The sequence below is a fragment of the Bolinopsis microptera genome, chromosome 4, assembly GCF_026151205.1.
Source record: "Bolinopsis microptera isolate Bmic1 chromosome 4, MBARI_Bmic_1.0, whole genome shotgun sequence".
In the NCBI taxonomy this organism is placed as follows: domain Eukaryota; kingdom Metazoa; phylum Ctenophora; class Tentaculata; order Lobata; family Bolinopsidae; genus Bolinopsis; species Bolinopsis microptera.
Genome location: NC_087075.1, coordinates 15774013 through 15789853, shown reverse-complemented (window position 1 = coordinate 15789853; position 15841 = coordinate 15774013). Strand labels below are relative to the sequence as shown.

Genomic DNA, 15841 nt, shown 5'->3' with positions numbered 1-15841 from the left:
CAGGTGTTACGACAATTCATCTTTTTACCGAAGCTTCCTGTCTGATGACCTCTGAATCCATAGTTTGTTAGAACTCACATCTATCTTTGACTCTATATCTACACAAAGGCTTTACGTCTGAGGTTTCCTAAATTCATTGTCTCTCCTCTAGAGGGTGATATATTTCTCGCCTGCCCAGGTGAGGTTCCACCCATTATCGCCATTGTCTTCTCTTTCCCTAACTTTTCCTAACCACAGACCAGAACTGGATGTTCCACTTCCACTGCCTTATTACACAATACTACCTTCTTACACAATACTGCCTTATTACACACAATACTATCTAAAATCTATCAAATAATCTAGATCAAATAATCACGGCTTACAATTCCAGAAGGACGCCTTTAAAATTAACAAAATCTTAGTCACAATAATCCAGCACATCGCAGTCTCTGATTTAATATATACTATATCTAGCATTGCTCCTGCTGCTATCTCCTTGCTAGCCAACTCGTGGGTCCTAGGAAAAGCACTTTGCTATAGAGTATATGTCGGCGACTTCACTTTCGTAGCTGGGATGTCCCTCATCGCAGTTCTCACTACAAGCAAGTTCCTGATACTCAAATATCCTCTCCGAGCTGCAAGTTGGTCAACAAAAAGAGCTCGTCAAGTTTGCAGCTTCATTTGGGCGCCCACCCTTATCTTTCCAATAATCTTCCTCGCTGTCGACAAGGATGATGTTCACTTTGACCACCGAATTTACAACTGTAACTACGGTTACACCTCTGATGCCTGGAAGAAAATAGCACCGATATTGGGATTTATATTCGGTATAGTTCCAAACATAATCGTCGTCGCCACTACAGTTCCTATACTATATATTGCAAGGAAATCTGCAAGACGAGTTGGTGGAAGTGTTCCATGGCAAGGAAACCTGACTGTAGCCCTCACTGCTGTCATCTACTGCATCTCCACCTTACCTTACGCTGTTAACGAAATCGCCATCAACTGCATGAAAGATCCCTCCGAGTTATTTCTTGTCCAATTCTATAAATGTTTCGTTTTCTTGACGATGATAAATGTTGTGGCCAACTTTTACATATACGTTCTGACGATTAGAAGTTTCCGACAATTCCTCCTTTCCAAAATTCGTTCCGTTGTTTCGCTACTAGTGTCGTTACAGACCTCGAACATAACATCCACAGCAGGTAAGTTACAGTTATTTAACTAACTAACAATTATTCAACCAACTATCACTGTTACAGTTACTTGACTAACTAACAATTACTCAACTAATTATTTTGGTTGACGATGTCAACCCATCGAGATCGTTGCTCTGCGAAGCAGAGCAACGATCGACGAATGCTAGTTCGCGCGGCGCGTCGAAGCGGCGAAGTCCTCCAACTAATTATTTATCACTATTTTATCAATTTTCAAGCAATGGACCCAGTACTCACAGTGAGGAATCCTGATCAAATATATTGTCAGCAGGTGACAACCAAGAAAGAAAAACAACTGACAAGAAAAATTCACCGCCTAACCAGATGATCTCACTTCAGAACTCCCGGCACATTGAAGGTTTTTTAAATTACCGTTTTTCATTAGTTTAAGTTTGGTTATATGTTTACAATACAATACAGACAGTATCTTCTAAAAATCTAATATGATACTGATAAAACACCTGTTGAATGAGTCATGGATAGATAATATTAATAATAAAATGAAATGTTATATTTATAACTTATTCCCTGAAGATAAAGACAGCGGAGAATTAAATAGGTAATAATTATTTTAGTCTCTTGAGCCTTGACACCATACGGGTTTCTGCTAGTTCAAATAAAGCCCAGGGCTAATATGGTGTACACGGTAACATTTTTAAAAATTTGTCCGTTGGTTTATAACTTAATGCTTATCCTCTAATATGAATTTTTCGTGGATCCTTCTGATAATAAGATAAACACGATATTATAAAACTGGAATAATTAGATTAAGATAATACACAATACTATCTACTTGAACAATGATAATGAGATAATACACAATACCGTACTACTTGAATCTTTCCTAGTCAATTGCTTTACAGAATAACACACTCCACTACGCACTCTCACTGCAATGACTAACAAAGGTAATTAGTAATTCAATATATAGTACAATAGCGGTACAATAGCGGCCAAATTCTGCAAGAGTGGAAACTAGCGAATGACTTGATTTACTTGACTTAAGGCGGCTGGCTTCAGCGTCCGAGTAAAAAGTTGCCAATGTTGTCCCAATAATTAATAAAGATAAAAGGGGGAGGTTGAAAACAATATCCCTTACTTGTTAAGTCATGAACATTTTTGAACGGATTATTAAAAGTAATTTTCCTGCTTTGACAAACATCCTTCTTGATCGTAGGCAGCATAACTATCTATAGAGCACAAGTCATGAACAACCAATGTGGTTGATTTTTTCTGATAGCCTGACATTGTCAATGTCTCTGAATGAAAACATTACAATTACAAATCATGTTGTATATTTCGATTTTGCTAAAGCCTTCGATTCTATAATCTATAAATCAGGATATCCTTTTTCATAGCTTAAGACCTTATAAATGATATATATTCATATATTATTAAATGATTATAATAATTAATTGAATTATCAAATTATAGCAGATAGACACATATGCATGCTTGGTGTAGCGCTCGCTGGGATAGTATAGGAATTCTAATTTCTATAAGTTGGGAATGAGGTAACAAATACAAAATGTTTATTGTTGCGAAACGAATACTTGGCAGTCGGCGAAATACAGCCCCTGGACATAAAATTATTATTTATTCCAATTATAAAGCCATTTTAGAAAAAACAAAAATTACCTACATTAACATACATTATTAATATTATTAAAAGGCTTTACGGGCAAAACATCGTGTTTTTTACTACAGGTTTAAGTTGGCAACCTTACCAATTATTGAACACTATAAGTATAATAGTTTGATGTATAAACTCTGGCAGCCTAGAAATCTTAGGCTAATCAAATGATTAAATAATTCAAATTGTGTCGATCAACGGTAAGATCGCATTTTACTGGGCGACGCTCAGCCTGTCAATGACAGTGTCATTCTGCTGCAGCTTTAATAGTGTATGTATATGAAGACTATCAGCTTAGGGTCCCCAGGTAAGAATGCATCATCCTCTATTTTGTGTTAAAATGAGTCAAAACGGACTTACGGCGGCTAGGCAGAGGGGAGGCCTTCATGAACATTTTCTCGACATAGACTTTTTACTTTTAGTGCTTGTTTCTGATAGTGGTAGAAAGGAAATATTTCGATAAGGAAGCTCATGCGAGTATCATCCGTCAAGGCCCAGTAAAGCTTTGCGAAGTACAAAGTAGCGCTTGCCGGGTCAGTCCATAGCATAATTCCATTGCTCAAATTTTCAGTTCCTTAGAATGATATTTGGTCCTAGCTGGCGCCTGGCAGCTAAGTTTTTTGTTGAGTAGCTCCATCTTATTATAAGAATTAATTAAATTCTCAGTTCCAGAGAATGATCCCTTAGCACCAGCTCAGCTTGCAACTATTTGATTGGCCCTTTTAGCTACCAGAAGCAATATTAAATTCTACTGCATTATCACAAATTTTTCTTCTTAAAGTTAAGATTAGGGAGCACGATAAAAATAAACTTGCTCGGATTTTCAAAAGCTCAGCTTGCAACTATTTGATTGGCCTTTTAGGTACCAGAAGCAATATTAAATTTTACTGCATTATCATGAATTTTTCTTCTTAAAGTTAAGAATAAATAGCGCTTGCCGGCCGCCGGGTCAGTCCATTAGGGTGGGCGACAATTGACCCCCCGACAATTGACCCCCCGAAAATATAATTGAATACAATTAACCCTGACCCTGACCCTGACCCTGACCCTGACCCTGACCCTGACCCTGACCCTGACCCTGACCCTGACCCTGACCCTGACCCTGACCCTGACCCTGACCCTGACCCTGACCCTGACCCTGACCCTGACCCTGACCAGTGACCCTGACCCTGACCCTGACCCTGACCCTGACCCTGACCCTGACCCTGACCCAGGACCCTGACCCAGGAACAGCTGTCCCTGACCCTAACCCCAACCCTAACCCAAACCCTAACCCCAACCCCAACCCCAACCCCAACCCTAACCCTTTAACCCTTACCCTAACCCTAACCCTAACCCTAACCCTAACCCTAACCCAAACCCTAACCCTAACCCTAACCCTAACCCATAACCTATAACCCTAACCCTAACCCATAACCCTAACCCTAACCCTAACCCTAACCCTGACCCTAACCCGATTAATTTACCCCAGTTTGATTAATTACAATTGTCGGGGGGTCAATTTTCGGGGGGTCAATTGTCGTACTCAACCCTAGATTTCGCGACAATTGACCCCAGTGTAATTACATAGGGGTCAATTGTCGGGGGGTCAATTGTCGCGGTACCAGTCCATTACTATTAGTGGTCGTTCACATATTATTGTTAATGATGATATTATATAATTAAGTACATCATTATTCATTAAATACCATACTAACATAATTTAATCCATTCTAGGATCTACTTAATCACTTTTTGGACAATTTTAACCCCCCCCCCCCCCCCCCCAGCTCCCCCTCCGTAATTAGTTTTACGCATAGTTATTGTGTCAAAATAACATTAGCGTAATCGTTTGGAAACCCGCCCTCCCCCCTCGGCTGATTACGTAATATGCTAATAGCATAATTCCATTGCTCAAATTTTCAGTTCCTTAGAATGATATTTGGTCCTAGCTGGCAGCTAAGTTTTTTGTTGAGCAGCTCCATCTTATTACTATTAGAATTAATTAAATTCTCAGTTCCAGAGAATGATCCCTAAGCACCAGCTCAGCTTGCAACTATTTGATTGGCCCTTTAGCTACCAGAATTCTTGCGAAGTAACTGATGGAAGGATATAAAATGAAATTGAAAGTAGCTCTTAAAACATAAAAACTTGACCAGATTGTACACAATATTTTATTGCATATTGATATTGTATACTGCACGAGATATTTCGCTTCGTTATCTCCTGGTCCTATTTCAATGATGCTTAATTTAAAATTGACTTAAATCATGCAATGTTCGTAAGCTTCTTTCAGCTATTAATTCAAATAAAGCCCAGTGCCAATATGGTATACACGGTAACATTCCTTTTCCGTTGGTTTATAGCTTAAGGCTTATGAATTTTTAAACATGAATTATTCGGGGATCCTACAATTATAGCGGCCAAATTTTGCAAGAGTGGAAAGTGAGAAACTAGCCAATAGGCTTTATTAAATAAAGCCCAGGTCCCATATTGATTTGGTATACACGGTAACATTTTTAAAAGAATTTCCGTTGGTTTATAGCTTTAAATCCTCTAACATGCACTTTTCGTGGATCCTACCTGTCACCAAGATGCAGTTAGGTCTAACCAGTTAGACCTAACCAGTTTGGTCTAACCAGTTAGACCTAACCAGTTTGGCCTAACAAGTTAGACCTAATGCAGAGTTAGGACTAAATTAGACCTAAATTAGGCCTAAATTAGGCGTTAGGCCTAACTGCATCTTGGTATTACAGTTACTGTTAGGCATAACGCCTAATTTAGGCCTAATTTAAGCTTAACTCTGAGTTAGGTCTTAGCCCCAGTTAGACCTAACCAATTAGACCTAACCAGTTAGGCCTAACCAGTTAGACCTAACGCAGAGTTAGGACTAATTTAGGCTTAACTCTGCGTAAGGTCTAACCAGTTAGACTTAACTGCATCTTGGTAATAGTACAATATAATAATATAATAGCAGACGAATTCTGCAAGAGTGGAAACTTTCCAATGTTGTCCCATTTTTAAGAAAGATAAAAAGAGTGAGGTTGAAAACTAAGACCAATATCTCTTACTTGTTAATGTTAAGTCATGAACATTTTGGGCGGATTATTAAAAGTAAAATTCTTTCTTTGACAAACGTCCTTCTTGATCGTAGGCAGCATGGTTTTCTATAGAGCACAAGTCATGAACAACAAATGTGGGTAATTTTTGTGATAGCTTGGCATTGTCTCTGAATGAAAACATTACAAATCATGTTGCGTATTTTGATTTTGCTAAGGCCTTCGATTCTATAAATCACGATATCCTCCTTCATATTGAGCTTAAGATCTTATAAATGATATTATACATTCATATATTATATAATTATAATAATTAATTGAATTTTAGCATGAATTCAATATATAGCATATATAGCCACCTCTAAAGATCTTTTAGGAGTTATGACCACTTCAAACAACTACTCGGACATCGAATTCGGGATGCACGACAATGCAGAAAGATACTTTTGGGCGTCTTACCATTTATTTGGCGTCCTGTCATCCCTTATTGGAGATACTCTGATCTTGATTGCATCGTTCCAGAAGGACGCCTTCAAAATTAACAAAATCTTAGTCATAATAATCCAGCACATCGCAGTTTCTGATTTAACAATTACTATCTCTGCCCTTGCTCCTGCTGCTATCTCCTTGTTAGCAAACTCGTGGGTCTTAGGAAAAGCACTTTGCTATAGAGTATATGTCGGCCACTTCGCTTTCGCAGCTGGCATGTCCCTCATCGCAGCCCTCACTACAAGCAAGTTCCTGATACTCAGATATCCTCTCCGAGCAGCATGTTGGCCAACAAAACGAGCTCATCAAGTTTGCAGCTTCATTTGGGCTTCCTCCCTTATCTATCCAATACTCCTCCTCGCTGTCGACAAGGACGATGTTCACTTTGACTACCGAGTCTACAACTGTCACTACGGTTATAGCTCTGATGCCTGGAAGACAATAACACCGATATTGGCATTTATATTCGGTATAGTTCCAAACATAATCATCGTCGCCACTACAGTTCCTATACTGAAGTACCTAGCTGATGCAGGGAAATCTGCAAGACGAGTTGGTGGAAGTGTTCCATGGCAGGGAGCCCTCACTGTGGTCCTCACTGCTGTCATCTACTGCATCTCCACTTTACCTTACGTTGTTAACGAAATCGCCATCAAGTGCATGAAAGATCCCTCCGAGTTATTTCTTGTCCAATTCTATAAATGTTTCGCTTTCTTGATGAACATAAATGTCGTGGCAAACTTTTACATATACGTTCTGACGATCAGAAGTTTCCGACAATTCCTCCTTTCCAAAACTCGTTCCGTTGTTTCGCTACTAGTCTCGTTACAAACTTCGAACATAAGATCCACAGCAGGTAAGTTACAGTTACTAAACTAACTAACAATTATTCAACCAACTATCACTGTTACAGTTACTTGACTAACTAAAAATTACTCAACTAATTATTTATCACTATTTTATCAATTTTCAAGCAATGGACCCAGTACTCACAGTGAGGAATCCTGATCAAATATATTTCCAGCAGGTGACAACCAAGAAATAAAACCAACTGACAAGAAAAATTCACCGCCTAACCAGACCTCACTACAGAACTCCCGGCACATTGAAGGTTTTTTTTAATTACCGTTTTTTATTAATTTAAGTTTGGTTATATATTCATAATACAATACAGACGGTATTTTCTAAAAATCTAATATGATACTGATAAAACGCCTGTTGAATGAGTCATGGATAGATAATATTATTATTAATAATAAAATGACATGTTATATTTATAACTTATTCCCTGTAGATAAAGACAGCGGAGGAATAATACCTGATGAGAAGGCGCCATCTGACGAAACCTCAGTTTGAAGCATGTTCGTACGTTGATAAGGAAACTCAAGAGAATAAGTTAAATATGAACTTAAACTCCTCCGGCCACGCCGATAGCTAAATGAGGCATTTACTAGAAACTAGAACATTTATTTCTAACGGGTATTCGGAGAACGCATCCATAAATTTGTGTTGGATTTTTTGAGATAAATTGAGTGGCAAATATTCATCCTTGTCTGGTTGAGTTATTAAAGGATCAAGGATAGAATCGATTTTTGTGATCAGACTTTCAGTTTGAATACTCTTTACTGTAATTTCGAAGGGGTATCCCTTGACTTTAAGTTTAATAATTACATTTTAATTTCATTTCGTTAACTCTTGTATTCATCTCTTTCTAAGTTTTTATTTTTCATTATGATTTCCTATTTGTGCACAGAAAGTTAATGCTAATGTGAATCTAGTTAATCTTAATATTTCATCTGTGCCTATTTGTGCAAATTTTAAGTAGTGATAATAATGATATTTAATTATTGAACCCGGTATCTGATCTTGATTTCTCATCTTCTAGGATTAATAAAATATTATGAATCTTTTGATTTTCGTAGATTATGTTCGTGTTCAATAAATATTAAATTTGACAACTTTGACAAAGAAGTTCGTTTCACTACTCAAATGCTCATACATTTCCAAAACTTCCAAGATGCTAAAAGTAATTATGATGTAGCGGAATGTTTATTTTATAAAGACAATAACCACTCCAAGGTAAAGCTTTGCAATGAAATAAATTCACTATTTACATCAATTTATCTCCCACAACTGTAAATATATTTTAATCTGTTATTCACCTTTTTTAATCAAACCATTTCGCAAATTAAAATGTAATTAGATAATCTTATAATTTGGTAGATTAAGTTCCCTTCGAAGCAGTTTTAATTATTTCGATCGACAGAAATCTGAATAAAGCTTTAAAACTGGCTTGGTATAAAAAGTAACTTCTATTATTTGATAAAATATCAATTTTTAATGATTTATTGGTTCAAGAAATTCAAGGATTGTCAGTAAAATTAAACAAATAGAAATAATCCCTACACATGTTGCGACACATTTAATCGACAGTCGGCAGAATACAGTACCTTGACATAAACATAACTATTTGTCGCAATCCAGACCATTTGAGAAGTTTTACGTAAACGCATATTGCATTTGTAAATATTATAAAATTATGTGTCCTAAAAATGTTTTCATGCACTTAAGTAACAAGTTATAAAAATAAATTAGTTCGGTTTAAAATTAAATTAAATCTATTAAAGCAACCTGCAGAGTAATATAAAAACAGTAACGATAAAATAAATCTGAATCAAGAAAATCTAAATCAACTAAGAACTCACCAAGCATTCACATAAATAAAAATGTTAAAGTATCTGAAGAATTGAAAGTCTTTACACATTAGTCTTCTGTTTCTTCTCCCTGGCACGCTTGTTCTGAAACCACATCAACACAGTACTGAGCTCCAGTCCAGTAACCTGACACAAAGTTCCTTTGTTTGTCCCGGTTACATATTTATTAACGTTCTGATAATAGTGCTCCAGAACTCTGATCTGCTCGTTAGAAAACTTGGTCCTTTTCCCCGCCGGATTAACGTCTGAAGCTGCTGTATTTTTCTTCTTCGACAACATCTTGCCAATAGTTTCTTTGAAACTGAAGTTAAATCGCTCTTTAGCAGAGCTATTCGTAAAGAATTCCCCTCCGGGGATATAAGGTTTACTCATCGTATCAGGGTACGGTAAATACCCTGCAGCTAAGTTGTCGGGTACTGCTTTGTTACCAGGGTTACCAAGGTACACCTCTCCTCTCTCTTTGTCAAGGGGCATGTTGACGGTATTTCGGGACAGCCCTCCCTCTCCCAGACTCCGCACCGCGTCAAAATACCCCATATCAAGTTGAGGCATGGGCTCTTGTTTGGGTCTCATGGTTTGAAGAAAGTCTCCTCTAACGTTGTGTAGAGGCAGATTAGCTGATCTGGGCCCTGAAGGTAGTGGGGGCTGGAACCCTCTGGTAGGGGGTGGGGTGTGGAACTGGAGAGGTCTCGTATCGTTAGGGAACAGATGAGAGGGTAGGTTAGGAGGTCTCCCTCCTAAGTGAGGTGGTCTGTGGGCCGGGTGAGGCGCCTTGTGTAGTTCTGCTGGTCGCGCGGCTCGGTCCAGGTCACGTGGGCCATCAGGTGTCTGATCACGTGGGCCCTGATCACGTGGGCCCTGGTCACGTGGGCAAGTGTCTTGATATGTCTTCTCGGAACTGTCTCTGAACTGAGTGGGAACTCTTGGTGTGGGACTGTGAGGTGATCTCTGATCCTGGACTTCTTGAGCCTTGGCATGGTGTTCGTGTTGGAGAGTTGGTCGAATTGATGACAGGGATTCTCCTCGTTCTATCACGTGGTCTGAACCAGGCAGTCTAGAACTTTCTGACAGAGGAACTGAAAGTTTGGAATGTTGTGGTATTCTAGAATGTTCCGGAAGTGGTAATCTAGCACTTTCTGGTAAGTTTGTTCTGGGATACCCCGCAGAAGTGCCGCTATCTGTTCTGTTGTAATACCCAGGGCTAGGTCCCAGAACAGCAGCTGACTGATCGAGGGAGGGTCCCATGATGGGTGTGGCGGGGTTGGGAGTCTGTGGGGGCGGTAGTCCGGTCTGGTCAGGCGCTGGGCCCACGTGACCAGTGCCCACGGGACCTGGGCTAGGGAAGTTGAAGTGTAATCTCTGGGGTTTTACATCCATACCTGCGAGAAGGAAGCGATTTAGTTTCTCAGGAAATGTTAACATTTTGAATTTTATCAACTCAAGTACAGAATTCGATACTGTCAAAGAGATTGTTCACATTAATTACGTAAGCAGGAAGTTTTGGAGGAGGGATGATTGGAAAGCTTACTCTAGTGTTATTTCTACACAATAGCTGTGAGTAAAGTGGCTTACGGAAAAGGGGTCTAAAATAGAAAAATTACAAAAGTTAAGCTTACGCAATATGTGAACGATCCCTAACGGGGGGGTACCATTGGTACCCCCTCCCTAACCATAACAAAACCAACTCCTAGTATTCTCATTTAAAACTGTTCTTCAGCTGAAAAATGCAACTCACCTTGGTTAGGAAGTGGAGGTGAACTATATTGACAACTCTGATCTGGCTGGAATCTTGTCTGAGGGGAAGGGTTGAAGTTCTCTTTGTTTTCCAAATACTGGGGGTGAATGGGAGAGGTGGTGCTGTCAACAAATCTTTTCTCTGACTGGTTAAGAGGACTTGCCTGTGACGTAATCATACCACCACGTGACGTCATCATGCTAGTTGAGGGTCCCCCTGAAGAGAAACATGGCACGTTATTATTAGGTGGAAATATTAATAACGGATAGATTGAAACAGGCGACGAAAAACGCCGTGAATTTATTACCCAATCTAGATTAGATAACTCAACTTGTAAGTAAGTAATGAACATCAACAAGTCTAGTTGATGAACATCATATCAATAAGTCGAGCATAACAATAACATAATATTAATATTATAACTTTAATATTAATATTATAACTTTGCTAACCGTGAGCACTATAAGGGGGAGGGTCCATGATGTTCTGCTGTTAACGATCTTAAACTCGAGAGAAGAAGTTAACGAACTTAAACTCCTCCACACCATGACCAATACTAATAGCTAAATGTGGCATTTACTAGAAACTAGAACATTACGATTTATTTCTCACGGGAATTCGGAGGTACGTTTCCAGGAAATTATGTTAGATTTTGTGAGTAATTAAGTGACAAATATTTATCCTTGCCCGGTTGAGTGATTGCAGGATAGAACTAATTTTCGGAATCAGACTTTCAGTTAGACTGTGAATTATACTTCTGACTATTATTAAGTTGAAATTAACTGTAAGATTTATGACAAATCAGAAAATCTTAGAGTTACTGTTAGCCAAAGAAAATTTAAATTATGATTGTGTTCCACTTCTAAAGTAAGGACAATTTAACAATGACAGATTTTAGTTGGGGTAACATTTGATCTCAATAATGTCATTTTAATTTCAATGTGTTAATTAATCTTGTATCATTATTATTCCTATTTGTGTTTTTATTTAATACCTTTCAAGATGATTTCCTATAATAGCTCACAGAAAATTTATGCGAATGTTCATACATAATAAGTAATCTTGGTCTATCTGTGTGAATTTTAAGTATTGATAAATATTTGATCATCGAAGACCCGTTATCTGAGTCCTGACTTGATTTCCCATCTTCTATAATTAAAATATTGTGAATTCCTAACTATTGATTTTCTCAGATTTTAGTGTTCAATAAAATAATAAATATGACCAGTTTTTACAAAGAAGTTCGTTTCATTGCTCATATTATATGGAAATCACTCGATTTCGCCTTGATAAAAGATTCTGTCTGGAGATCCAATAATATAAAGGATACCGAATTATGCGGATACATTTGACTATCTATATTCAGATATGAAGGGACTTGATTATGACGCAACAATTGGGTCACTAGGCCACCTCTAATACAAATTGGAACTAATAGTGCATTTGTAGGTGAATTATCAAAATCATTGTTAAGATACAATTATTGCAGAATACAATTCTATGGGAAATTTTCCAAGTTTTGCGGGTGAGTAGTTTTTTGTACGATTTGAGTAGCCCATTTTGTGAATAAAAATGAGAATTTTAGGTTTTGTGGGGTAAGCTGTTTCTTTGTAGGATTTGAAAACACGTAAATTACACAATATTTTATTGTATAGTGCACGAGATATATTAATTTGCTTCGTCATCTCCTAGTCATATGTCAATGATGCTGGTTTTAAAATTGACTTTGATCATGTTAGTAAGCTTCTTTCAGCTATTAATTCAAATAAAGCGCAGGGCTAATATGGTATACACGGTAACATTCTTAAAAATTTGTCCATTGGTTTATAGCTTAATGCTTATCCTCTATTACATGAAATTTTCATGGATCCTGCAATAGCGGCAAAATTCTGCAAGAGTGGAAACTTGCCAATTTTGTCCCAATATTTAAGAAAGATAAAAGGTTGAAAACTAAGATCAATATCTCTTACTTGTTAAGTCATGAACATTTTGGGCGGATTATTAAAAGTAACTTTCTTTCTTTGACAAACGTCCTTCTTGATCCTAGGCAGCATGGCATTCCATAGAGCACAAGTCATGAACAACCAATGTGGTTGATTTTAGTGATAGCTTGGCATTGTCTCTGAATGAAAACATTATAAATCATGTTGTGTATTTTAATTTTGCTAAGGCCTTCGATTCTATAAATCACGATATCCTCCTTCATATTGAGCTTAAGATCTTATAAATGATATTATATATTCATATATTATACAATTACAATAATTAATTGAATTTTAGCATGAATTGAATATATATAGCATATATAGCCACCTCTAAAGATCTTTTCGGAGTTATGACCACTTCAAACAACTACTCGGACATCGAATTCGGGATGCACAACAATGCAGAAAGATACTTTTGGGCGTCTTACCATTTATTTGGCGTCCTGTCATCCCTTATTGGAGATACTCTGATCTTGATTGCATCGTTCCAGAAGGACGCCTTCAAAATTAACAAAATCTTAGTCACAACAATCCAGCACATCGCAGTTTCTGATTTAATATTTTCTATCTCTGCCCTTGCTCCTGCTGCTATCTCCTTGCTAGCCAACTCGTGGGTTTTAGGAAAAACACTTTGCTATGTTAAGGTATACGTCAGCTACCTCGCTTTCCCAGCTAGCATGTCTCTCATCTCAATGCTCACTACAAGCAAGTTTCTGATACTCAAATATCCTCTCCGAGCAGCAAGTTGGTCAACAAAAGGAGCTCATCAAGTTTGCAGCTTCATTTGGGCTTTTTCCCTTATTTTTCCAATATCATGCCTTGCTGTAGACAAAGATGATGTTCAATTTGACTACCGAGTTTACAACTGTGACTATGGTCACAACTCTGATGCCTGGAAGACAATAACACCGATATTGGGATTTATATTCGGTATAGTTCCAAACATAATCATCGTCGCCACTACAGTTCCTATACTGAAGTACCTAGCTGATGCAGGGAAATCTGCAAGACGAGTTGGTGGAAGTGTTCCATGGCAAGGAGCCCTCACTGTGGTCCTCACTGCTGTTGTCTACTGCATCTCCACCTTACCTTACGCTGTTAACGAAATCGCCATCAAGTGCATGAAGGATCCCTCCGAGTTATTTCTTGTCCAATTCTATAAATTTTTCACTTTCTTGTTGATGATAAATGTTGTGGCCAACTTTTACATATACGTTCTGACGATCAGAAGTTTCCGACAATTCCTCCTTTCCAAAATTCGTTCGGTTGTTTCGCTACTAGTTTCGTTACAGACCTCGAACATAACATCCACAGCAGGTAAGTTACAGTTATTACTTATTTAACTAACTAACAATTATTCAACCAACTATCACTGTTACAGTTACTTGACTAACTAACAATTACTCAACTAATTATTTATCACTATTTTATCAATTTTCAAGCAATGGACCCAGTACTCACAGTGAGGAATCCTGATCAAATATATTTTCAGCAGGTGACAACCAAGAAATAAAAACAACTGACAAGAAAAATTCACTGCCTAACCAGATCTCACTACAGAACTCCCGGCACATTACAGGTTTTTTAAATTACCGTTTTTATTAATTTAAGTTTGGTTATATATTTACAATACAATACAGACAGTATTTTCTAAAAATCTAATATGATACTGATAAAACACCTGTTTAATTTGACGGATGTTACTCGTCTAAATTTCTTCGAAGTAGCGCGCGCCGCTTTCTTCTCGAAATGTGGCAAGAGCTACGAAGTAGCGCGCGCCGGGCCAGATCATTAACAATGGTCAACTGTTTAATGAGTCATGGATAAATAATAATAAAATGACATGTTATATTTATAACTTATTCCCTGTATATAAAGACAGCGGAGAAATAATACCTGATGAGAAGGCGCCATCTGACGAAACCTCAGTTTGAAGCATGTTCGTACGTTGCCAGGGAAACTCAAGAGAAGAAGTTAACGATCTTAAACTCGAAAGAAGAAGTTAACGAACTTAAACTCCTCCACACCATGACCAATACTAATAGCTAAATGTGGCATTTACTAGAAACTAGAACATTACGATTTATTTCTCACGGGAATTCGGAGGTACGTTTCCAGGAAATTATGTTAGATTTTGTGAGTAATTAAGTGACAAATATTTATCCTTGTCCGGTTGAGTGATTGTAGGATAGAACTAATTTTCGGAATCAGACTTTCAGTTAGACTGTGAATTATACTTCCGACTATTATTAAGTTGAAATTAACTGTAAGATTTATGACAAATCAGAAAATCTTAGAGTTACTGTTAGCCAAAGAAAATTTAAATTATGATTGTGTTCCACTTCTAAAGTAAGGACAATTTAACAATGACAGATTTTAGTTGGGGTAACATTTGATCTCAATAATGTCATTTTAATTTCAATGTGTTAATTAATCTTGTATCATTATTATTCCTATTTGTGTTTTTATTTAATATCTTTCAAGATGATTTCCTATAATAGCTCACAGAAAATTTATGCGAATGTTCATACATAATAAGTAATCTTGGTCTATCTGTGTGAATTTTAAGTATTGATAAATATTTGATCATCGAAGACCCGTTATCTGACTCTGAGTCCTGACTTGATTTCCCATCTTCTATAATTAAAATATTGTGAATTCCTAACTATTGATTTTCTCAGATTTTAGTGTTCAATAAAATAATAAATATGACCAGTTTTTACAAAGAAGTTCGTTTGATTGCTCATATTATATGGAAATCACCCAATTTCGCCTTGATAAAAGATTCTGTCTGGAGATCCAATAATATAAAGGATACCGAATTATGCGGATACATTTGACTATCCTACAGCTGCTATTCAGATATGAAGGGACTTGATTATGACGTAACAATTGGGTCACTAGGCCACCTCTAATATAATACAAATTGGAACTAATAGTGCATTTGTAGGTGAATTATCAAAATTATTGTCAAGATACAATTGCAGAATACAATTCTATGGGAAATTGTCCAGGTTTTGCGGGTGAGTAGTTTTTGGACGATTTGAG

General features: G+C 37.3%; 1 protein-coding gene across 1 annotated transcript; it reads right to left on the bottom strand.

Moving 5' to 3' along the window:
• Positions 1–8277: 8277 nt before the first annotated feature.
• Positions 8278–11018, bottom strand: LOC134813700 (uncharacterized). The gene is made up of 2 exons (XM_063821549.1): positions 10809–11018; positions 8278–10452 (listed from the first exon to the last, which is right to left on the bottom strand). Exons 1-2 carry the CDS (start codon positions 11005–11007, stop codon positions 9116–9118), a joined length of 1536 nt encoding a protein of 511 aa, XP_063677619.1. The 5' UTR covers positions 11008–11018; the 3' UTR covers positions 8278–9115.
• Between the last annotated feature and the right edge of the window lie 4823 nt (positions 11019–15841).

Bases quoted from the DNA above. Each gene is read 5' to 3' on its own strand.
- LOC134813700 (XM_063821549.1), bottom strand. From the start codon at position 11,007: ATGATGACGTCACGTGGTGGTATGATTACGTCACAGGCAAGTCCTCTT. The intron at 10,453-10,808 runs GTGAGTTGCATT...TCCTTCTCGCAG, and splicing joins ACCTCCACTTCCTAACCAAG to GTATGGATGTAAAACCCCAG.